Source organism: Bombus terrestris, chromosome 2, assembly GCF_910591885.1.
Source record: "Bombus terrestris chromosome 2, iyBomTerr1.2, whole genome shotgun sequence".
Classification (NCBI taxonomy): Eukaryota; Metazoa; Arthropoda; class Insecta; order Hymenoptera; family Apidae; genus Bombus; species Bombus terrestris.
The window spans coordinates 7,435,057-7,458,223 of record NC_063270.1 but is presented as its reverse complement, the minus strand read 5'-3'; the positions used below and the strand labels follow the sequence as shown (position 1 = coordinate 7,458,223).

The 23,167-nt window shown below is 28.0% G+C and overlaps 5 protein-coding genes across 10 annotated transcripts; 2 read left to right on the top strand and 3 right to left on the bottom strand.

Annotated features, from left to right (window-relative positions):
- Positions 1–19: 19 nt before the first annotated feature.
- LOC100648387 (cleavage and polyadenylation specificity factor subunit 1) lies at positions 20–6,256 on the bottom strand. The gene is made up of 20 exons (XM_003393570.4): positions 5,994–6,256; positions 5,706–5,920; positions 5,290–5,597; positions 4,961–5,211; positions 4,692–4,873; positions 4,319–4,609; positions 4,070–4,243; positions 3,837–3,974; positions 3,604–3,753; positions 3,384–3,545; positions 3,067–3,302; positions 2,668–2,878; positions 2,404–2,570; positions 2,090–2,333; positions 1,784–1,969; positions 1,463–1,711; positions 1,065–1,394; positions 721–994; positions 522–651; positions 20–438 (listed from the first exon to the last, which is right to left on the bottom strand). The coding sequence occupies exons 1-20, from the start codon at positions 6,160–6,162 to the stop codon at positions 252–254; spliced, it is 4,254 nt and encodes a 1,417-aa protein (XP_003393618.1). The 5' UTR covers positions 6,163–6,256; the 3' UTR covers positions 20–251.
- A 741-nt stretch (positions 6,257–6,997) lies between these two features.
- Positions 6,998–9,762, top strand: LOC100648701 (general transcription factor IIH subunit 4). Of its 2 annotated transcripts, XM_003393573.4 has the most exons (7): positions 7,000–8,019; positions 8,172–8,296; positions 8,416–8,621; positions 8,705–8,878; positions 8,953–9,039; positions 9,217–9,432; positions 9,524–9,762. In XM_003393573.4, exons 1-7 carry the CDS (start codon positions 7,506–7,508, stop codon positions 9,603–9,605), a joined length of 1,404 nt encoding a protein of 467 aa, XP_003393621.1. In that variant the 5' UTR covers positions 7,000–7,505; the 3' UTR covers positions 9,606–9,762. The 2 variants fall into 2 exon arrangements, with proteins under 2 accessions (XP_012171628.1, XP_003393621.1); XM_012316238.3 differs by lacking the exon at positions 9,524–9,762 and having other exon boundaries at positions 6,998–8,019; positions 9,227–9,412.
- An 85-nt stretch (positions 9,763–9,847) lies between these two features.
- LOC100648271 (cyclin-C) lies at positions 9,848–11,971 on the bottom strand. 2 transcript variants are annotated; one of them, XM_003393569.4, is made up of 5 exons: positions 11,520–11,821; positions 11,342–11,448; positions 10,950–11,156; positions 10,576–10,827; positions 9,848–10,494 (listed from the first exon to the last, which is right to left on the bottom strand). In XM_003393569.4, exons 1-5 carry the CDS (start codon positions 11,549–11,551, stop codon positions 10,289–10,291), a joined length of 804 nt encoding a protein of 267 aa, XP_003393617.1. In that variant the 5' UTR covers positions 11,552–11,821; the 3' UTR covers positions 9,848–10,288. The 2 variants fall into 2 exon arrangements, with proteins under 2 accessions (XP_003393617.1, XP_048268272.1); XM_048412315.1 differs by lacking the exons at positions 11,342–11,448; positions 11,520–11,821 and adding an exon at positions 11,840–11,971.
- Positions 11,972–12,055: 84 nt separating this feature from the next.
- On the top strand, positions 12,056–18,759 carry LOC100648084 (sprouty-related, EVH1 domain-containing protein 1). Of its 4 annotated transcripts, XM_048412271.1 has the most exons (8): positions 12,056–12,217; positions 13,532–13,906; positions 14,705–15,026; positions 15,135–15,303; positions 15,419–15,430; positions 15,516–15,577; positions 15,644–16,194; positions 16,414–18,759. In XM_048412271.1, the coding sequence occupies exons 2-8, from the start codon at positions 13,887–13,889 to the stop codon at positions 16,568–16,570; spliced, it is 1,293 nt and encodes a 430-aa protein (XP_048268228.1). In that variant the 5' UTR covers positions 12,056–12,217; positions 13,532–13,886; the 3' UTR covers positions 16,571–18,759. The 4 variants fall into 4 exon arrangements, with proteins under 4 accessions (XP_048268228.1, XP_003393615.1, XP_020722754.1 ...); XM_003393567.4 differs by lacking the exon at positions 15,419–15,430 and having other exon boundaries at positions 12,058–12,217; XM_020867095.2 differs by lacking the exon at positions 15,419–15,430 and having other exon boundaries at positions 12,062–12,217; positions 15,552–15,577.
- Positions 18,760–19,931: 1,172 nt separating this feature from the next.
- On the bottom strand, positions 19,932–22,441 carry LOC100647957 (adrenodoxin-like protein 1, mitochondrial). The gene is made up of 4 exons (XM_003393566.4): positions 21,886–22,441; positions 21,704–21,755; positions 21,335–21,582; positions 19,932–21,109 (listed from the first exon to the last, which is right to left on the bottom strand). Exons 1-4 carry the CDS (start codon positions 21,992–21,994, stop codon positions 21,006–21,008), a joined length of 513 nt encoding a protein of 170 aa, XP_003393614.1. The 5' UTR covers positions 21,995–22,441; the 3' UTR covers positions 19,932–21,005.
- Positions 22,442–23,167: the final 726 nt, after the last annotated feature.

Genomic DNA, 23,167 nt, shown 5'->3' with positions numbered 1-23,167 from the left:
ATATTTATATACACTCACATTCGTTATAATGATTTATATTTCAATTTCAACTATGTTTACAAAAATCTTAATTTAACCATGTTTGTTTTACCATGTTTAACCATGTATGTTTTATGAAAAGTATAAATATAAGTAACTATTATTATTTGGAGCAGGAAAAATATTCTTTCAGTTAAATTTTTCACCATTTAAGAACCAAATGGAAGAATCTTTAAAGTATTCTTCTTTTGAAATGATGAAAAGGCACTATCTTAAAAATGAGCCGTTTGTCGATCTATCTCCGTAAGATCTTCTATTATTTCTTGTACACGTGTTCCAATCTTTTTTGCTACGTCTATCTTTTCATTGTTAGGTAAATAAAAATAACGCCAGACTAAGTCACCATCAATAATTCCCCTTGCAGGATTACCTTGAGTTCGAATATGACTTTTATAAGTACTAAAAAAATAAAAAATAATGAATTGCAACAAATATTTATTATTTAAATGTTAATAAATAACCTTTTTAAATATAATAATTACCGATATGCTTTGGGATTTAAACCAGCAATGTGGCAAATGTGCGTTACAAGAACATTTTGTAACATAAGTAGTCTTCTATATGTTTTTTCTGGTACGGGTAAGATATAACCAAGACTACCATCAAGTGATGCTAACAAAATAAAATTATTACAAATCTATTTAAATATTTAAGTGAAAAAAATTTTTAAGTTGAACTCACCATACATAGTAACATGTCTTTTATCTGCACCAGAGAAATGCTTTTTATCATTTGCTGGATCTGAAAGTCTGCATCTTATACGAAAAAATGTGTTTACTTTCTGTCCAAGATGAAAATCAGCTTTTCTAATCAGTTTTTGTCCTCCAAGACTTTCTCGCGATTCTGGTTGATACATAAATAAAGCCATATTACTTTCACCATCAGCCACAAGAAATCCTAAATTAGTATTGTCAATTAAGTATTCAATAGTATAAACTTCAGCTGGCCTGAAATCCTGAGAAAGATATTCTCTTAAAAATGTCCCTACTGAAGAAATACAAAATTATAAAAACACTTGTACTTACTCTACTGACAAGAGATAATGTTCTATATTCTTCTTGAAATCTTAATAAACTAATAGATTTATATACATCAGCTATTAAAATTAAGCTTTTAATGCTTAACATTTGATGAATGTAAATTTGTGTATCTATGAAAGCAACTCCAACAAGATCATTATCTTTCAATTGCCAAATATAAATTTTTTGACCAACTGCTGACACTAGAAAGCCAGATACTTGTGTAATTGCAGTAATCGGACCTTTTTGTTCTTTTGCATAAATTTGTTTGAATCTATTTTTTGTTAAAGGTTGACCAGGTTCAGGTACAACTTCAATTATATCAAATATAAGTATCTATAAAATAGAACTCTAAATAAAATCCAATATATATTTAGTGCATTTCATATAAAAGTAAAATTCACCCTTCCTCTGCTTGTAATATCTTCGCCATAATTATAATTTGTTCCCAATACTATGTAACCTTTTAAACCAGATCGTGTACCTTCATAAGCTAGAGAAACGTTCTTTAAACAAGTAACATGTTCCCACTGATCAAGTTCAATTTTAGTATTAGGAATAGTTTCCCATGAAACAGGTGAAAACAATACTATTGAAAATTGTTCTTGTGAAGGGTAAATAAATCGTTCTGGTCGTTCTTCTTCTGTAAATTCCTTAAAAATAATAACAAAAATGTTATTTTTATTTTCGCGATTTTATTTTGGATGTTATGCTTTTATTTATACCTTATCTTCACCATTGAATCTATAATAACTTTTAAGTGGTTCAGCTATACTTGTTATTACACAGTAAGTTTTACTTTCAAGATGATATGTAACAAAATGTGGTGTACATCGTAATGGTACTTTTCTAACAGGCCATGGAGCATCATATGATAAATGAGTTGGTAAAACACATATTCTCAATTCTTCCTACAATTAAAATATAAAATGTACACCTACACTCTAACTCAATTTTAGTAATTATAATAGATAATAATTATTAATCATAATAATAAAAAATATAAATTATATTAATCTGAATAATGATACCTTTCTATTGAAATATAGAAATCCTTGTGGACAATTTATATTATTAAAAGGTGCAAATGAGGTAACAGGACCATCAATACCCATTGGATGAGTACGTAATTCACCACGTCCTGTAAGAAATATCCAATGAGGATAATCACTGCAAATAAATACACCATTGTATCCAGCGATATTACTAAAATAACGCATCATGCAATGTCGAGTTTCATTCATCATAGGTATATCCTCATCCCTTAGTTTTGGCCTATGAAAGAAATTAATAATTACAAATCATGAAGATAAAAACACTACAATTAAAAAATATATATATATACTTTAACTGTCCTGGTATTATACCATGATCTAATTTTTTAAATCTTAATTTTAAATGACCTTTTGGATATCTATATGCTTGATAAATCTGAAGTTCAGAATCAAGTCGTACTAACAGCATTGGCCTATTTCCATGATGACCCAATGCTACCATTAAAATTTCTCGCACCTAATAGTTCATAGTTAATTAATTAATTATATTTTTTATTTAATTTTATGTGTATGTTAAAATATAATATTAAATTCAATTAGATTATTTACAATACCTGCATTTCAGGGTTAGGAATTTCATTTACAGGCGTTGTTTGTAATGTTGTAGATTCCATACTATCATGTAACACATATTGTCCATATCCAAAATTGCGGATAAGATAGGATAAGCGTAAATCAGGAAGAGAATAAATTTCTAGCGTTCCGCTATCTCTATATACTAATAACCAATATGTTGGTTTTATCTCTTGTAAATGTTTTTGCCACCTATATATGTCAAGAATATTTAAATCTATATATATTTATTCTTATTTTATATATTTAAATTTATATTTTAATATGAAGAGAATATAACATATTGAATTGAATATTCTAAATATGTTATGTAATAATATGTATATGTATATGTATTTAATATAATATTAGTGAATAACTTTGAATTGAAATAAACTTACCAAGGAGTTCTTTTAGATATCCCTTCGGATGTTTTAGTATGTGATGGTGTAGGCATTTGAAAAGCTGGTGCATCACCATACAGTAGATCATCTTCATTATCAATATTACCAACAATAGGTGGTTCTTCTATATTATGTTCTTCTTCAGGCGCTTCATCTTCTACATTTTCAGGTAATTGTGTTGTAAATATTCCGCTAACGTCTCTATAAGCACATAATGCTTCTATCTGAGGACGCTAAAATTTGGATAAAATAAGAGAGTTAATCAAATACTACAATAGAACAATAGTAAACACATAATGGCATTATAAACTTACGAATAATAAATTGGCTGCTTGAGCATGCAATTTTGCAGTTCCGCGCCCTTCTCTCAGAGTCAATAACATGACTTGTCCATCTTCGGAAAGTAATGTCACATAAGGATCTGCACAGCTTGCATGTACAATTGGACATCCAAGATCTATGGGCATGTGTTGAATCTGTAATTGTGATATGAATATTTATATTTAAGTACAATTGGAATAACATTGTATGTACCTGTTCAATTCCTTGTAGAAGGCGCACACCCATTTGAGTAACTTGCACTATGTATCTATTTGCACCAAGATTTCCAGCAAATATTGTACTTCCTTGTGTACTGAATCCACTTTGATCTACTTCATTAATTTCTTGACCAGTTTGCAGTATCTAAATATAAGATATTTTAATCTTAAACAATATACTACTATATTTAGAAACTCAAAATTATGGCTACATAGAAAGTATAGTACCATTGTTGAATCTTCTTGACTTAGAATTAAAAAAGCATGGCTTCCTTCTGCTTCCGGTCTTATTTGTTCATCGTTATTTAATGTACCAATAACAGTCCACATATCTTCACATCCTGGCAATTCAAATGTAGTAACAACCTGTTTTAAATATAAACAGTATCTTTATCATATCTTGTAAAATATTTGAATTTCAATAATTCACAAATTATTCAAAGTATAAAACAATTATTTACTTGAGGCCGAATAGAACGTTGAAGGACACAAAGTGCCCCATTTTTACCATATCCCGAAGTTGTAACAAGTTCAACATCAGGATCTTGACTATGTGAGAATTCTTCTGATAGAAAAGCTGGTTCACCCATAGATATGTTGCCACATGGACCAATATTTAACAAACTATCACATACCTGCAGGAATTTAAGTGCATGTTTGTAATACTTTATTGTTTTCAGTCAGTTATTTGTCATAATATATAAAAATACTTCAAATATATATGATGTGATCTGGATGGAAGTATGCGTTTCTCTCTCACTTCCATACACTTCTAATTCTTCTGGATCTTTTATATCTAATACATCAGATGCCATCCAATCTCCTATGAAATCTTGTTTTATTTTTTTTGCTGGAGTTTCTTCAGTTTCATTTTCTTCGAGTATTATTTCGTTCTCATTCGTATTTTGTAAATTTTCTGGTTCTTTTTCAGTAAATCTTAATAACAGTGAGTTACCAAGGCGTGATCCAAGAAACAGATAATTATCTTCACACATGCACACCTAAGTTTTATGATATTTTATATAGGGAAAGATGTTTTTATATAAAGTATAATAAAATTAAATTAAATTACGTTATGCTTACACATGATGTTAATACACTTGCTGCAGCTTTGTCAAAATGGAAACCTCTTACTGAACGCATACTATCCGCAAATAAAGATAACACATACAATTCTCCACTTTTTAATGAAATGACTAAACGATCTGAAGATATAAATGCAACTTGTGAACCTTCTAAGCTTATTTTTACTCCTTCTTGTGGTTCTATAATAATAAGAAGATATTAATAAATATTAATAAAATATTAATAAATTTAGCTGTATTTTGAAATATATTTTATTTAATACCAACTTAATGGAAAATTTGTACTGGTTTCTGCTAGACTATTTAAGGATACTCCATAAGGTGGTATACTTTGATTTAAATAAATAAGAGAATTTACTGCCATAATTAAAGTACCACCAAGTGGTTTCTTCACTGGTACTGCTTGATAGCAATCAAATGGTAAATTTGACACAGACCAAATTATAGGGTGCACTCTTTGTTGAATATTTAATGATATTGCAACCATAGCACAAGTATCTTGTCTAACTGCAATACGTCTAAAATTTTACATTATATTTATTATTTTATTAAAAGTTGAATCAAACAAGTTCAATTAAACATATTTAAAATCTTACCCAGAAAATGTCCTTACTGGTTCATATAATATTAATAATGTTGGTTCATAATAACCATGTAAAAATTGTAAATCTATTATATTATCCATTTTCTCTTCTAAGCTTTTTAGTACAATCATATATGATGATAATATAGGAGTTTTATTGGATAACGCTTTTGAATTATCTAATAAATCTCCATCATCAAGACTTGGATCTTTCTTGAAAGGTAAGACAACTAATTTTCTACCATATATTAACATTACTGCACATCTACCTTCAGGATCTACTCTAACTATTGGAATATGGTGATGATTTGTCCACCCATCCTAAAAAAATGATACAAATAATTATGTCATGTTTTGGATTTGCAATTTATCCTTTATTTTAAAACATATAAGTTTTAAATATTTTTTAAATATTACAATGTTAATTACCCGTATTTCTTCTTCTTCAAAGTAATGTAGAGATACTGTTCTAAGGTCATGTGTATCTTGATCATACTCTACAACTGATAATTTTGCATCACGAAAGCTTAACAAAAGAGAATCTCTTTGAGATCCAACAAGAGTTACAGCTTGCATTGACATTACATTTCCGTGTAAAGTATATTGAGATAAACATTCTAATTTCATTTTTGGTGGACGCGATTCTAAAAAAAACAATATTTAACTACGCTATTTAATCTGTTTCATTTCAAATAACAAATAATTAATCGAATATACCTGTGTATTTTTCTTTCTTTGTTATATCCACATCTGGAATTAAACGAAATATTCTAATAATATTTGCGCCGGCTACTGCGAGACATTTTTCTGAACGATTAAAGAAGTAACACGTTATTGCGTGCTCTACTCCTGTAGCCGGATGAGTACTTTTACATATTGAATACATTTTGTTATGACATTACAAAATCATATTCTATAAAGGTTAGTATACACAGTGTAATACTTCCTTTATTGTTGTATGAAGTTACATGCTATTTGATATAACGTACCACTACTCAAATACAAAATGCACTACTTCCAATTTATAACTAGTTGCATGTAACAATTACGAACTGGTATAGATCTGTGGTTCCCTCTAACGTGAATATCTTGTATGATAATAGGGTAAATTCTAGCGCTACGAATTTAATTGTATAGCAGCGTAGCCGAGGCAGCGAACAAAAGTTATTTAACAAATTTATTGATTAAATGTCAAAATTATTTATCAGTAACAACTGTGATCACTCTCAAATTTCGTATTTATTTTCATGACTATGGGAAAGAACATTGCCAAGGCATAAATCGCTCGCTTTCTAATATTATAAACTCCAATCAAATTAATGTTTATTAGCAGTAGTTAATAAGAATTTATCTTATTGAATAACGAATAAATTGGCTAATCAACAGATAAATGGGCTACTCTGCAACCTAAGAATAGGGAGAATCGTTAGAACGTTGAACCGTTAGAACTGTCACGCTGAGCTCAGAGTCTAAATAAATTTTATTAAAGCGCAAATCTTTGTTAAAGTAGTCAATCTATTATAAATATTCATTTTTAAATATAAATTATTTTTCAAGTTAATTTTTCTCGTTGTTTATTTTTTCATTCAAACGTTGAGTTAGTTTTCGAATTGTTTGAAGTTATAACTCGAGCAGTTACAGGCTGCAACCACGCTAAATTCCCCAAAATCTTGGAAAGATCACACAACATAACTTACAATCTATAGTTTATGATTCCAAGTTTATTAAATATAAAAAATAAACGTAATTATTGTATTACTTTTGTTAGAATTTTATTTTTGACCTAATAATTTAGCTATAATCATAATTTTCTGAAGTACGCAAAAATATGAAATTGCTTACTTTTGTAACCAATAAGATTAAAGAGAAATAAAATAATATTTAAAATGAATTTGCGTATCTTTTATATGTTTTATGTTATGTCTTAAACCAAGTTATTAAGTGTTAAGCACCGCAAGAACGGTGAACGGTGAATTGTAGAAAAGATACGAGATTGTAGATATTAACTTTGTAGTTATCATACGCAATGTAATTTTTATATAAGGTATAATATTACTTGTGTGATTTGTTAAGATAGTTTATATTATTATCTATGTAAAAGGATAGATATAAATATATATTTATATTTAAAATTAAATACAAATAAAAGATAATTTTTATATTAAATATAATAAATATAAATACAAGTATTACTCGATGTTATATATAATTCTTCATTAAATATAAAAAATGTCAAATACAATAAGTGGAAAAAACTTGTTACGACCAGCTGGATTGCAATGTAAAAATCTTCAAGAATATTTAAAATCACGTCCACCAGAAGTATTAAACAAATTATATCATAATCCTCCAATTTGCTTGGCTGTGTTTCGGGAATTGCCGGTAATAGCAAAACATTATGTTATGCGATTATTATTTGTTGAACAACCTGTACCTCAAGCGGTTATTGCCTCCTGGTGTTCTAAACTTCATTTTGAGGAACATCAAAAAGTAGTTTTGATACTAAATGAACTAAATGTATGGAAAGAAGCATCAATACCAGGTGGACTACCTGGATGGATTTTAAATACTACATTCAAGAAAAACTTAAAAATCGTTCTTTTGGGAGGTGGAAAACCATGGACAATGTCAAACCAATTAGAAACTGATAGTAAACCTAGAGATGTTGCATTTTTAGATTCATATGCATTAGAAAGGTGGGAATGTGTTTTACATTACATGGTTGGTTCACAACAGCAAGAAGGTAATCTATTTTGATTAAAGAGAGTGTTATTATTTATGAATATATTCTTTCATATATTAATGAAAAATATTTTAAAATATATGTATCTTGATATTGAAAATATATCTTTTTAGAACTTTGATATGAATAATTGCTATTATTTTACATTATAGGTATATCTGCTGATGCTGTTAGAATTCTTTTACATGCTGGCTTGATGAAGCGTGATGAAGCTGATGGAAGCCCAGTTATTACACAAGCAGGTTTTCAATTTTTGTTATTGGAAACTGCATCGCAGGTACCTAAACATAATTATTACCTCTTCTAATACTGTTAGTAAACTAAGATTAAATTTACCAAATAAAAGTAAAACTGTGTAAATTTTATGCTATATTTATTACTTTAAATACATTGTAGGTGTGGTATTTTATTTTACAATACCTAGATACAATAGAAGCAAGAGGACTTGACCTAGTTGAATGTCTTACTTTTTTATTTCAATTAAATTTCTCGACACTTGGTAAAGATTACAGTACTGAAGGAATGTCCGAAGGTCTGTCAACATTTTTACAACATTTAAGAGAATTTGGTTTGGTTTATCAAAGAAAACGAAAAGCTGGAAGGTAAAATGTAACATTTCTTTTTATTAAAATAGTTTTAATTATTTAAGATAAATAATAATGTTATATTCAATGAATATGTTTAGATTTTATCCCACAAGATTAGCATTAAATATTGCAACTGGACAAAATAAACCATTGTCTAGAGATCCAGAGAAGGAGGGTTACATTGTTGTTGAAACAAATTACAGAGTATATGCTTATACAAACTCGAATTTACAAGTAGCTTTACTTGGACTATTTTGTGAGATGTTATATAGGTATGTATTTGAAAAAGTCAAATACTCCCTATTGATTGACACTCATATAAAAGCTTAAACTATTCTGTTTATAGGTTTCCAAACCTGGTTGTGTCAATATTAACAAGAGATTCTGTACGTCAAGCTCTGAAAAGTGGAATTACTGCTGCCCAAATTGTAGGGTATGTCTTTATTGAAATAATTCTTATATATATATCTTATCTTATATATATATATATTAATATATTATATTAATTATATTATATTACATTAATATATATATAATATAATATAATATAATATATAATATATTAAGCTATCAAAGTAAACAGTTAATTTGAACTCTGCTATATCAACAGTTATTTGCAGCAACATGCTCATGGTAAAATGATAGAAGCAGGTCCTCCAGTTTTACCACCAACTATAGTAGATCAAATTAAATTATGGGAAAATGAAAGAAATAGATTCATATTTAATGAAGGAGTTTTATATAGTCAATTTCTTTCTCAAACTGATTTTGAAGTCCTTAGAGATCATGCTCTTTCTACTGGAGTACTAATTTGGCAAAACGAAAGGTTTGTTTCTATATTAAATATCTTATTTATATATATTTGTTAAGAATTAAATAAACAAATGCTTAGAGTATGAAATGTTTTGTTTTTGTAGGAAACGGACTATAGTAGTTACGAAAGCAGGTCATGACGATGTAAAAAAATTTTGGAAACGATATTCCAAAGGCTCCAGTTAGTACAGCAAGAATAGTGCTGGAAAACTACTGTTTACAAACAATTCATATAGTAAAATTTCATTTTCAATTATAATTATTTTTTCATTTTTAATATTTGCAAAATAAATGATTCATTAAATATTTTGTTATATGCCGCAAAGTGTATAAAGTATAAATTTAAATATTATAAATGAAAAACAAAAAGTGTAAGAATATAAAAATCTAAGTCATTTAAGGCGAAAAATAAATATGATCAATTTTTATCAGTTTGTATCAATTATTTATTAACATCTCAGGTTATTTTAATGAAGAAGTTTAACCACTGCCAACTAAAAATTAACAATTCATCATAATAAATTACACAAGCAAATACATATTGTATATTGAGATTTTTAAAAAGAAACTAATTTTGTTCTTATTATATAGTTACAGATTATCCGCGTGTACACAATATCTATAATTTTGAAACTTATTTTCTATTTAATAAAATATAAATAGTTTTGATAAAATATACAAGATAATTTTATGTATTATAGCTTTATTTAAAAAGATGATGTAAAAATGTGATGAAATATTCAAAAATTAATAAACAAAATAAATCAATTCATTTGTATGTAATTTAAATTTACTTAATGAAAGAAAAAATATTCAATATTTTTTATAGAGTATCAGTCCCAAATATTAGATGATAAAAGAATTTGCTGTCAGTGCTGTGGTGGCGATGGTGTAGGTTTTGGCATTTTAGATAATAAACTTTGAATTTCTTTCTTTTCATCATATGTTTTCCATAGTTCATATAAATTAATGATGTAACGTGCGATCTCTTGAATTTTTTCCATATCAGCATTTAATTCAGCAAACCATGCTTTTAAATCTTTTTGCAATATGACACAAGCTATTTGTAAACATCCTAAAAATATTTTCAATTATATATCATGATATAAAAGATATAATACAATCTATTATTAAAGTACTTTTTATATTTTCCTACCAATAGCTATTTGGTGTGGTGGATATAATAAACATACATCTGTCCGTAAACTATCATTAATTATACGCCAAGCCAATGTAAGTAATTGTTCATCTGGCCCTACATCTTGAATGAGGATTAATAAAGGTCGATATGGTTGATATACTATTAAACAACAATCTAGGTGTTCCAGAAGATAAAATTCACATTCTGATATATGGCTTCCACGATAAGGAAATTCTTGTGAATAGGCATAATTGAATTTATTTTTTACTGAAATATAAAATAATAACTATCTTAAATCATCACATATTTCTTTTCTTTGATATAGACTTATTTCATTCGATATTTATCTTATTCTATTTATCACATATAATATACATACAATTACGTACCTACAGTTTGACAAGCTGCAATTAATCTATTGTGAGAAATAACTCCAAATTCTTCTACCTTTGAAGCTAGAAAAACTGATGTAGGTGCTAGTAATAAAGGATCTATACATTTTAAGCTGTTGCGAGCATAAAATCTTTTAAAATAAACAGTTGCTGTGGCTATAACTTGTTGTCTTAGTTTCAACTGTTCACCCAATACTTGTATTACTGAAAAAGTACAGAAAATACTTATTTAAACTATTTAATAAACAAATATATGAGCATGTGATGCATATAAATGATACAAATACAGTTACATTGAACTCATGGTATAACAATATTCCCTAATCTTCGCAATATTAAGTCACATTAACAACATTTTGGATTAATTGACTAATCGAACTTTAGCTTACGATTAGAAAAAAAGATGAATAATTTTTGATATTCTTCTTCTGTGAAAATTGAAAGATCATGTTGTCGTTCTCGCACTAAATCCTGTTTATCTAGAAGCCATTGTTGACTAAAAGCATGAAGTATTTATTTGTATTATGAAATAAAATTGCAAAATAAGGGCTTATGAGAATATCTTACTGATGTGAACTTTGCCAAAAATTGCCAGCCATATTAATATTAAATTAATTGCCGGAAAAATAAGCAAGTTGTATATCACTGTAAACGTCTCTCGATTATTTCCAGATTCTAAAATATGCCGGTTTGCATTTATTCATTTAGTTGTTATTTACTTTAGTCACTACATATTTATAAAATTTAGTATGAACATCACAAATGTTAACATATTTTCATGGTCACTCGTATTATTTAAATTTATATTTTCCAAAACAACTTTAACGTGATTTAAGTAATCTTGTGTTTGAAAATTTACCAATTTCAATAGATTTAGTGACTTGTACCTATTTGATGCAACATTTCTTCATATCGTCCCATCAAATTTCCCTATGTTTTCTGCAACGCTATTTGTTAAAAGTTAACCTCCGATAACTTAGATTCATGGTTAGATCCATGTTAAATCCTATACCAGTAACTTTTTAGTACCGGAAATACTTAAAAAGACGTTTTCCCGAATGTAACTGATAATGCAACGCGGTACAAATAGAAGTTTTAATATCTCAGATATAACATACTTGTAAAACTTTTCTGATATTTTACGTGATAAAATATATTACACAGTACATGTTTTGTGTAAAATAAACACACATAAAATGACTTAACTAAAGAAAAATATGGATCAATGTTTCTTTCTACGCGTGGGAGTATGAGGATGAAGTAATGTATGTATGTTTCACTTCGTCAACACTTATCGATCATTAATTGTAATAATTAGTTAATTTTTTAAAAATAAGTTAAAGAGTTACTTAAAACTATATTGCTATAATTTAACATTTGTTTCGTGAATTTGTATACTATTGTATACTGTTTATTTTCATTGTTTATCGTATTTTAAATATACTCTATAGACATTTCTTTTTTTAACAATTATGAAATGTAGTGTTTAAAAGTTTTATACGTCTGAAAATTATTTAGATAAATTTAATTTAAGAAGCAAATTAATTAAATTAATAAACATCTTTTTCATTTATTTTATAATACTTAAAATGTTTTAGTTTCACTTTTGTTTTTTATTTGAATTGTTCTATAAAATCGATATTTTCATTTATTCAGTTACTTTATTAATATAACACGCTACTAAAATTACTGACATTTTTCCTTGAGCTTCTTTATGAAAATAGCATATATACATATACATGTATGTATATTAGTTTTTAAACGTTTTTTTAAATATCATTGAATTCTGTATCTATAAAACAAATCAAGCATTATATATATAATAAAATACATATAATACATAAGTACATATAATAAAAATTTGTTCTATTATCGATTCATAATTACAGTTTAACATTGACTAGATAAATGTACTGGAAAATGAACGCCTCAAGTTCAGGGACGTATTTAAATAAGGATACATCAACCGATAGAAGTAACAAAGTCAATACCGCGTTTTATAAAATAACTCATTATTAGATTATATGACATTATTATATATATGGTAACATCCTGTGATGTACATTAATTGTTAAACTATAATTTATTTAAATATAAAGTTAAAAATAACGTGTAGGTATTATTCGTTAATGTTTGATATAATATAGGAAATCGTATAATAGTTTAATAAAATGAGATAAATATTATAAGAGACTTTTATCAGAAAGTCAGGAAATTATAATGCAAAATAATTTTTATGTAAATTTTATGGAAAAATAATGTCACACGAGAATTCAAAGGTTTAAAGCATGATAAAATTACACAATAAAAGAGGATAAGGATTATAGTGAAATATTTGATAAGTAATAAAGTAATTTCGCAGGATCATGAGTAACTTAAACGTACATTGTCCGCCATAGAGACGTTAGCGCGCTTAATTATTAACAAGACTGTATGGGCAGCATCGATGAATGAATCCTGTTGCGCAGACCGGTAGCTTTCATTGTAAAAGCGTCGATAGCTAGCATATAGTTAGTCAATTTTACGGGGTGAATGTCGATGCGCGAGTTTTTGGCCAGTATAGTTTTTTGTGATTTCAGTGAAGAATCGGAACGAAAGAAATTATACGGTACGGTTATATTTTGGCAAAATGATTGATATTTCAATTGTGGAAGGTGTATTGGAGAAGATACAGAAAAAGAGATGTTTTCGAAACGAAAGCGACGGTCGGTAAAACCTAAAGGGAGCAGGCGTGGACTGCGAGTTCGAGTCGGGCGTGGGGATGAACTCTACGGGGAATGCGAGAGGGAGGAGGACTAGGGCGCTTCCTGTGGTTGGCACTAGCCTAAAAAAGCTCCATAAACAGAATCGTGGCCGAATGTCTTTTCAATGCAACGAAAATGGTGAAGTGTGGGAAAAAGTGGGCATTGAGTAAAGGCTTCGACAGCTCGAACCATGACAGAGGCGTCAGAGGAGTAAGTAATATTACAATGTCTGTGATACTTTCTGACGATTGTTCCGCTCCGAAACCTGAAATGTCCGTGACTATGGCTTAAGTTTTGTGCTCCTTTGATATCACGTTTACAGTGCGGCACCTGACAGTTCTGTCTGACCTCGTCCTACTCATTCTCCTGTCAACATTTTCGACACTTATCAATCATTGCATTTCAATTTCCTCGAATTTTACATGATCCTTCAAACGATTCTTCCCTTCTTAGAAACGTGTCATGATAGCTGAACACCTATAAAAATTTACACGAGTAAACGTATGATTTCGATTCAAGTGTTGGTGTGTTATCCTCTGTCCGTGTAGGGGTGACCGTTCATTCATTAAATCGATGTCAGCGCGTAACATCTGCTATCTCGTACATAATAGCGATTCTTCGCTTTCGCGTACATGTCGGTCTTGCGCGTTTTTACAATATCTTTAAACCAATCTCGATCTTTTATTAGTTTCAATAATTCTTACCAAGTGTAAATTTATGAATAAAATTTCATTTCCTATAAACCTTATGTGACAGAAACAAATTCTTTATACAGCTGTGTAATACTGTTAATTAATATTTAAATATATTATTAGTTTTGTTCGTGATAAAAATAATAATATAAAACGCCATAAATATGCTTTTACTTTGCATTAAATAATATTATATGTAAGTTTTAAATATTTTTCTAAGAAAGTTTTTAAGCAATTTCTAATAATTTTTTTTATGTTAAAAAATGTTATTGTTAATTAGTGGTCACTTTATAATTTCTTGAAATTTTATTTTTAGTGGTAACTATTTGGTGAGGGTTCGTGCCCAGGTAATGACAAGGGATGATAGTTCAGGTGGTTGGGTTCCTCTAAGTGGCGGTGGTTTAGCAAATGTTTCGGTTAGACGAAGACCAACTTCTTCAGGTGGACATCAGTCTAATAATACCAATGCATCTGGTATTTCTACTACGACTGTCTCTATTACTAGCAGTATACAACCTGTATCAACTACAAGTGTTACTAATACCCAAAGTCATGGATCTTCTAACAGTTCTCCACCTGGTGCAACTGAGAAGATGCATGAGTACCTTATTTATGGGAAACGCATCACTGATCAATCAGTAATATATATATATATATATATATAAATATATTTATTAGTAATTTAAATATATTGTAATATGTGTATTTGTTGTAAAATATTGTACAGAGTTATTTTCTTTTCCTAGGTTGTTCTTAGCTGTACAATTAAAAAAGATTTCGAATATAATAAGGTAATGCCAACTTTCCATCACTGGAGGACAGGAGAAAAAAAGTTTGGATTAACATTTCAAACAGCTGCAGATGCAAGAGCTTTTGATAAAGGTGTTCGTACAGCTGTTGAAGAATTGCTAGAAGGTAAATTGTTAATTTAACTATAGCATCTACTTCCATTATAATGATAGAATTAATATATCTTACAATATAATGACATAAATTTTTATTAATTTTATTTTTTTGCTACTTTTTGTGGAATGTACAAATGGTAAGGATACCAATGTTATTTTAAATATTAACTTATAAATGTTTACTTCAAATAAGGTTTTAACAATATATTTTCTATAATTTAGGGTTGACCAATACAACATTATATGGCAACTCGTTAGATGTTGGGGATGAAGATGTTTTTATGGTATGTTATTTTGAAAAGAAATAGATAAGATATATCAACACATTTAAAATTGAATTTATTTCACAGACTTTAAATTTACCTGTGGAACCACCAGAACCACGTCCCTCATCGGATACACCTCATGGAATAGTACGAGTGTCCAATTATCATTCCCAGTGTTCAGATCTTCCTGATTCACATAAACCTATTCATTATATTGGTGGACCATCTATAAAAGTGCCACCATCTCAGCATCCTTTGGCATCAACTGAAGATGTTGGTTCAGATAGCTACTCTTATGTGCAGCTCACAACGCTTAATCATGAATATTTATATCCCATCATCGGTGATCATAAAGGAGACCGATTAAATAGACATAATACCGGCAGTTCTTTGAAGAAACCAGATATTATAGTATCCCAACCTTCTAAGAATACTATGAAACGTAATATCCGATTACGATGTAAACATTGCCAAGAGCTGTACACAGAGCAGCACAATCCTAGGGGGTCTTGTGAATACGCACCTGATCCTATTAGACGAGGAATCGCAAAAATTTCGTGTCTGTCTTGTGCTCAGGGTATGTTATACCACTGTATGAGTGATGCTGAAGGTGATTTTACCCAAAATCCTTGCAGGTGAGTAAAATTTTTGTTGATATGTTTATCTAAGCTATTTTTTTCGATTCTTTAGAACTACTTTCTCAGTTGTATCATAAAGAAGCTTTCAAATGTAGGTTTTTGATATCTATAATGTATTCGATAGTTATTCAATAACTAAATCGTTATTATTTACTTTTGGGATGATTATCAAGACATAGCTAAGAATACATTATAAATCAATATTGAATTGTGCAGTTGTAGTACAGAAGAAGGATGTGGACGCAGATGGTTTGGTTTGGCATTATTATCACTGATCGTTCCTTGCTTGTGGATTTATCCTCCACTAAGAGCTGTTCATTGGTGTGGCACGTCCTGTGGAATGTGTGGAGGACGTCACCATCCGATGGAATAACTGGAGGAACCCTTTGATATCTCTGCTTCATACTCAGTTGAATCAACTAACTTTTCTTCATCACGCGGTGCTGTGGCTAATGTGTATGAATGTCATGATCTGAGTATGGGCCGTTGTCAGAGGTATCAAAGGGGTAGACAACTTCCAGTACATGCACTTATCCATCAGCGTCATCTCTGAAATAATTTGTTTTTAAAAAAGAAACAAAAAAATAGGAGCGAAAATTATCGCATTTAGCCCTGAGATCATGTATATTCCATACATTTTGTATATTTTATTAGCAAATGCATTATTTAGACACATCTGTACATTAACAATTTGAGAATGGACGTCGTTTAGTATTTACTCTGAATGATTGGTCCATAATAATATTATCTGGACTGACCAAGTATTTGTGATACATGGTGCACACTGTGAGAATTCAGTCAAGAAACGAAATGTAATTCGTTATTCCCAGTTTGAAAGCTAGTTTTCGTCTCGTATAAAAACGATAAAGAAAATGTTTGCTGTATTATAAGATTAAATTCTGCTGCTATTATCGAGAAAGAGAATTAGACAGAAATAAATTAAGTTTTTATTTTATTATAAATAAATTAAAGATATTATTTATTAATTTGTATTTTGTATTGTATTTCGAATTTCATGAAAAAAATTAAAAATAATGTGTAAAATTTTATACACAAGAAATTATACACATTACTTAAATTAGCTTTATTTTTCTTTTTTTTGTTTTTAAAGTAAGATTTTGTATATTTTTTGTATATCTGAATCCAATATTGCCAATATTGACAAATTTGTTTTTTTGGCATTTTATATAATTTTATTAGAAAAAGTAATTTGAATCAAATTCAATTTATTTTTATTCAAGTACAGATTTTGAATCTCTTTTGGTAATTAGCACAAACTGGTTGGTAAAAGCTAGTTGCACTTTCACAAATATGTATTGAAATTAATGACTAAAAATTGTATCATGTTTTATAAAGAAATTATACGATCATTCGGGAATGATTGTGAATATATGTAGTAGAATATAATTTTGTTTATATATCACTAACATGCAATTCTGTTCTTAAGGACCTTTTGTATTGTGCTCTTTGTATTTACAAAATATTAATATTTATATAAACTACATAGTCAGTTATCTGTTAAATGGAACTTCTTACGCTACTATGTTGGCACAGTGTTAAATGCTAAATAATATCAGTATTTACTATTTACTAGCATAGTACTTTTAGTACTACCAATTTTATTGTTACTTCATGCACAATGAAAATAAGTATAAGAAACATTAAGTACATATATTGTCAGTTTGAGGCTTATTATGTATATTGGAATATATTTTCAGTTTAAAACTAACTATATCTATATTGAAGGATAGTAAACTTGGTTTGCATAAAATAGATTGTTTACAGAAACGTGAAACTTTCTATTTTATAGTGTATTATAGTTCTTTAAGATACCTATACATACATGTATATGGCATTTTTTAAAAGATTCTGATTTATTGTATTATTTGCATACCTAATTATTTTTTTAACTACATTAGTAATTAGGAGGTAATTCGTTTCATTCTATATATTTTACAATAATTGAATGATATGAATATATCATTGTTGCATATTTAGGAGAGTAAGATATTTTTAAAAGAAGGTCGTGGTTGGTTTTTAGCAATAATTCCGCTTATCGATGATCTGATTATGTATGCTTTATAAATAATTGGCTTTATAAACCATAATGTGTGGTTTTAAAGGTTTATTTGTTTTAAGAATCCATATTTTGTATTCAAATTTTAGTTGACAAAGAATTAATTCTGATCTCATTAAATTGCTATAAATCTTTAAGCGCAACACAAAAGCGTAGTTGTTTTCTGGTTCATACTACATAATTATAAATGGTAATGCAAAAAAACTAATAATTTAAAATTGAAGCTTCTAAAGTGACACGATAGATAGAATCAATGAACATGATCTAAATGTTGTAGGGTGTTTTTACATCATTTTTGAAATACAATTTCTAATACATATGCGATAAAGTCAGATGCTGCTTTGGAATAACAAAGTAAATTAATTACTAAATGGCTTGATTAATAAGACTTTTGCAAACACACTTAATTAATTTAAAAGGAGAAATATGTATTTTAAAAACATACATAAAGAGAAGAATTCATTATTATTGTTTAATAAGTTTCATTATGTCTTACGTTTCTAGTCCAATAATAATTTATGTGTTTAGTTCATTTATTAATTAAAACTTTTTTATGTCAAAATTGTCTTATGCTGAAAATTTTAAGTCATGTATGTATAAATCTTGTATATCTGTGCAGTTAATGTAGTTTTATTAACAAATAGTTAAAATTATTTGACATAATGTATTATACATATTTAATCTCAATTAGTTTTAATTATTTTATTTCTCTTTTACTCTTAATCCAATCTAAAATATTTTTTATATTTCTTATTTAACATTAGATATTAAAATATCTCTTATAGTTTACTAATCTTATATGACATGATTAAATACTACAAATTGCATTGGCATAACAAATCTTACATCTGCTTTTGTGAGTTGATTACTTCAAGATTATATTTAATGATATCATAATATTTTATCTCTCTGAGCTTCATATCATTTTTTAATATATATATATATATATATATATATATATATATATATATATATATATATATATATATGATTGCTGTGGTTTCCTAATGTTTACAATAATTTTATTATATTTGTTTACTTCACAAATAATTTGTAAAAATCTACAAAATTTAAATAGAGATGGACAGAGGGCAGAAATATCCATTTAATAATGGATTTAATATCTCTAGACAGCAACACTCTCTTATTCATAAAGTCAATTTTTATATTACAATATATTCGTTTTTCATATATTAATATTTCACTAATAAATATAGTATAGATCTTAGTTTTGAAAGCAACAGTTTTGTGTTATATAAGATAAGATACATTTAATATAGTACATATAACTACTAAATTAAATTTAAATTTGTACATGCTAATTCTTTTAACAGAAGAGAGGGAGAGTATTAAATACAACTTATAATAAAGATACTTCCAAGAAAATAATGATCTTTCATTTTGATAATATGAAAAATTGTATTTATACTTTTATTTAATAAGCTCAGGGAGATATACAACAAAAGTGGTATAATTAGGCTTCCTATATACAATATGCGTTTATCATAAATCAATTAATATCAGTCAGGATTTATTTTATATAGGAAATTTTATATAAAGATCTTTAGAATTACAAATTCACAAAATTCGGAAGAATTTTATTTAAAAATTTGCAAACTATATGAATATTAAATTGTTTACTGCCATACAAAATCGATAGTTTAATTTTGATATCAAACAAATTTTTTATTTTTATTGATTCAAAGTATTCCATTGACACATTATGTAGTGTAGACAGTCTCTTTCTGTACAATATTTAATTAAATATCATGACCCATTTTTAGTTACAAATAAGTACAAAAAATTATTTTTTCAATAAGTCCGTTGTGATGACTCATACCAAATGAGAGATACATATATAATCATATTCACAGTGTAGTTTTGTATGACATTGTATGAATGTACTTCTATTTAAATTCTTTTACTTATGAAGTATGACTGTAGGTTGCGATTGATCTGAGATATTATAACGTGTCTATAATTATAGTGATCAATAATGAGTAGAAAATATAAATAAATATAGTTTGTACGATAATTATATGACAATGTTGATGATAATAATTATCGACACTGATATGTATGGATGCATGAAAAGAAGCGCAAGTTGCGTAAGCATATATAACGAGCTAATGAACGTGGGAACGTATGCACATATAGATACGAATATGTATACATAAAGTTAGTGTGAAAGTTGTCAAACTGGGAAAATGCATAAAGGTGGTGCCTGCCAGAAATGGAAAACATGTAAACAAATTAGTGGCAGTGCTCAGAAACGATCAGTTTGCAAAAACACTTATAGGGTATTTTCATGGATAATGTAAATGCTGCAAGATTAACAAATACAATTTTAATTTACAGATTCATTATATCATAAATGTTTAAATCTTGTATCATTGTAATTAAAAATATGTATCATAATCCAAATGTATAAGAAATAAATATATTGTATCATGACAAAATGTCATATAAATCAAGTTTGTTGTTCTAAAAGTTTATGAAATACATTACAGTACATTCTGAAAATATGTTTTCATTAATCATTGATCACTAAAATATATAATATATAAAAAAAAAAAACAAAAGAAAAGAAAGAAATAACTTATGTGCTACATAATATTCAATTTATACTATTATACATTTACATTTTATATATAATATATAAATTTACAACTATACTAATTGAATGAATAAAATATGTACATATTAAGCTAAATACAAAGGAGAACATTTATTAATGTGCAGCTGGTGTGTGGCCATCTACATAGAAATTCCTTGTTGCTTGAGGCAGTTCTAATTCTATACCATCTAATTCTTTCGTTAATATAATTTGACAACCTAAAAATATAAAATTGTTTCAACATTTGATCAAATTTACACATTTGCACTAGATGAGTTACATATGTGTCATTCAGATTCCTTTACTAGAACTTGGATTACACATGTATGAGTTTTTTGATTGTGCTAAAATGCTCTGACTCTGGTGTCAGATTGAGCTCCAAATTCCTCAGTGCAAATGTGTTAATGTTAAATATTATATATGTCAAACTTGTTTTTGCCTACCTAATCTAGAATTTTCTTTTAAAAATGGAGCTAAATCTAATAAATCCTCCTCCTTTTCTTCAGCTGTTGGGAGTTTATCTATATAATCATGATGTACATATATGTGACAAGTGGTACAAGCAAGAGATGCTTCGCAAGCACCTTCCATTTCAATTCCATATCTATGGGCTAAATACAGTACATTATCTCCCACTTTCCCTTTTATAGGTATTCTTTTTCCCATTTTATCAATAAAAGTAACATTAACACTATAAGATTTAAAAAATCATATTAGTTAAGACCTAACACGATAAAATTTTTATTTTTTCATTTTTATATGACAAAATTATAATATTTATATATAAGGAATGTATATGTAATTTTACCTACATATCAGCTTCTGATTTTGGGTCTTGCATTTCATATTCACCATGGAAAGAATCTGAAAAATATCCATTAATCAGATAAAATAACCTATTTTTAGGTGATTAAAATATATACTTTAAACATTAAGATTATTTGTAGCAAATAATATTTATATATATATATATGATTAATAAAATTATAGTTACATTCTGACGTATGAATATCGAATTTTGATATTGTTATTATTTGATTCCTTGGTGAAAATGATCTTTTTATTAGATTTTTCCATGCTGAAAGCTTCAGAAGAAGTGTCATTTTTATATAACTTTAATTCTACGTTTTTAAACACTGTTGTGATAGTACCATGCACATTTTACAAACAAAATACTTTTATTTCATTGATCATAGAAAAGAAAGATCGAAAACTTGTAGTAAAAATCATAAAGATATTGCAAACGTCAGTGTTTAATAAGTACACACTATTGTTTTATATTATTACTAGTAAATTCAAAGAAATTAATTTTTTCTTAGCTTATATATAGAACTAAATTAATTTTTCAAGTGGAATTTGATTTTGAGTTGAATTTTGCTTTAGTGGTCTAAAAATTATAGATTTTTTTATTTGCAATTTTGTAGTTTTCGACGTGTAGAATTTGAAAATGTAAGTTTTAAGTTGCGGAATCTACTAGTTCAAAAATCGCGACTATGTCAAACTGAGAATTTTTAGGGTATTTTGTTATGTTAACGCCATATTGATTTCTATCCATGTTTAATCCAATGAGTGGATCGCATAGTTAACATCTGATTGGACCGCATAAATGAGCATTCTCATGCTCTCGATTTTCGCTTATCTTATTCAAAAATGTATCTTTGGATCATTCTCATCAACGATACCATTATATTAATGTTGTTTATAAAAATTTGCGATCGGCAAACTAAGCCTCATCCAATCCTTAACTGGCCGCGAATTCGATTTTGTTTTTTGAATATGCAAACTCTCGGAAGCGGTAGTTAAAGTCACTAAAAATTAGTTTGTACTAACGTAAGGAGATTGGAAAATAAGTTCTAGACGAAACCAAAATCAAACTCATTTACCTATACATTTTACACTGTAATTGATTCTTTTATATACGTATCTTTTTGCAATCAACCAGGTAACACCAATATACAGAACATATGCAGCTAAACACATTTGACTTACTGCGTCAAAATAACCGCCACTCGCATGCAGTCAGTAACTCCACGGACTCTACTTATTGGACGAATCATGGATAGAAACCAATGTGCTGTCAACCTAACCTATAAAATACCCTATAAAGACTCTGTTTTACATAGTCATAACTTTTAAATTAGTGGATTCCGCGCCTTAAAAATTGCAATTTAGTATTCTATACATTAAAAACCAGAAGATTGTAAATAAAAAGGTCAACAACTTTCAGATCCCTAAAGTAAAGTTCAGGCTGATTTTGTAATTTGTCATTGAAAGAT

What these genes read in the sequence shown, in the direction of transcription:
- LOC100648387 (XM_003393570.4), bottom strand. Translation starts at nt 6,162, where the DNA reads ATGTATTCAATATGTAAAAGTACTCATCCGGCTACAGGAGTAGAGCAC. An exon ending in AAAGAAAGAAAAATACACAG is followed by an intron (nt 5,921 to 5,993) that starts GTATATTCGATT and finishes TGTTTTTTTTAG; the next exon opens with AATCGCGTCCACCAAAAATG. An exon ending in ATATTACAAGCAGAGGAAGG is followed by an intron (nt 1,395 to 1,462) that starts GTGAATTTTACT and finishes TCTATTTTATAG; the next exon opens with ATACTTATATTTGATATAAT.
- LOC100648701 (XM_003393573.4), top strand. Translation starts at nt 7,506, where the DNA reads ATGTCAAATACAATAAGTGGAAAAAACTTGTTACGACCAGCTGGATTG. An exon ending in ACTGCTGCCCAAATTGTAGG is followed by an intron (nt 9,040 to 9,216) that starts GTATGTCTTTAT and finishes CTATATCAACAG; the next exon opens with TTATTTGCAGCAACATGCTC. An exon ending in CTAATTTGGCAAAACGAAAG is followed by an intron (nt 9,433 to 9,523) that starts GTTTGTTTCTAT and finishes TTGTTTTTGTAG; the next exon opens with GAAACGGACTATAGTAGTTA.
- LOC100648271 (XM_003393569.4), bottom strand. Translation starts at nt 11,551, where the DNA reads ATGGCTGGCAATTTTTGGCAAAGTTCACATCA. An exon ending in ATTCATCTTTTTTTCTAATC is followed by an intron (nt 11,157 to 11,341) that starts GTAAGCTAAAGT and finishes GTACTTTTTCAG; the next exon opens with TAATACAAGTATTGGGTGAA. An exon ending in ACCACACCAAATAGCTATTG is followed by an intron (nt 10,495 to 10,575) that starts GTAGGAAAATAT and finishes AAATATTTTTAG; the next exon opens with GATGTTTACAAATAGCTTGT.
- LOC100648084 (XM_048412271.1), top strand. Translation starts at nt 13,887, where the DNA reads ATGACAGAGGCGTCAGAGGA. An exon ending in ATGACAGAGGCGTCAGAGGA is followed by an intron (nt 13,907 to 14,704) that starts GTAAGTAATATT and finishes TTTTATTTTTAG; the next exon opens with TGGTAACTATTTGGTGAGGG. An exon ending in GGGATGAAGATGTTTTTATG is followed by an intron (nt 15,578 to 15,643) that starts GTATGTTATTTT and finishes TTTATTTCACAG; the next exon opens with ACTTTAAATTTACCTGTGGA.
- LOC100647957 (XM_003393566.4), bottom strand. Translation starts at nt 21,994, where the DNA reads ATGACACTTCTTCTGAAGCTTTCAGCATGGAAAAATCTAATAAAAAGA. An exon ending in CGATATTCATACGTCAGAAT is followed by an intron (nt 21,756 to 21,885) that starts GTAACTATAATT and finishes GATATTTTTCAG; the next exon opens with ATTCTTTCCATGGTGAATAT. An exon ending in CCAAAATCAGAAGCTGATAT is followed by an intron (nt 21,583 to 21,703) that starts GTAGGTAAAATT and finishes TAAATCTTATAG; the next exon opens with TGTTAATGTTACTTTTATTG.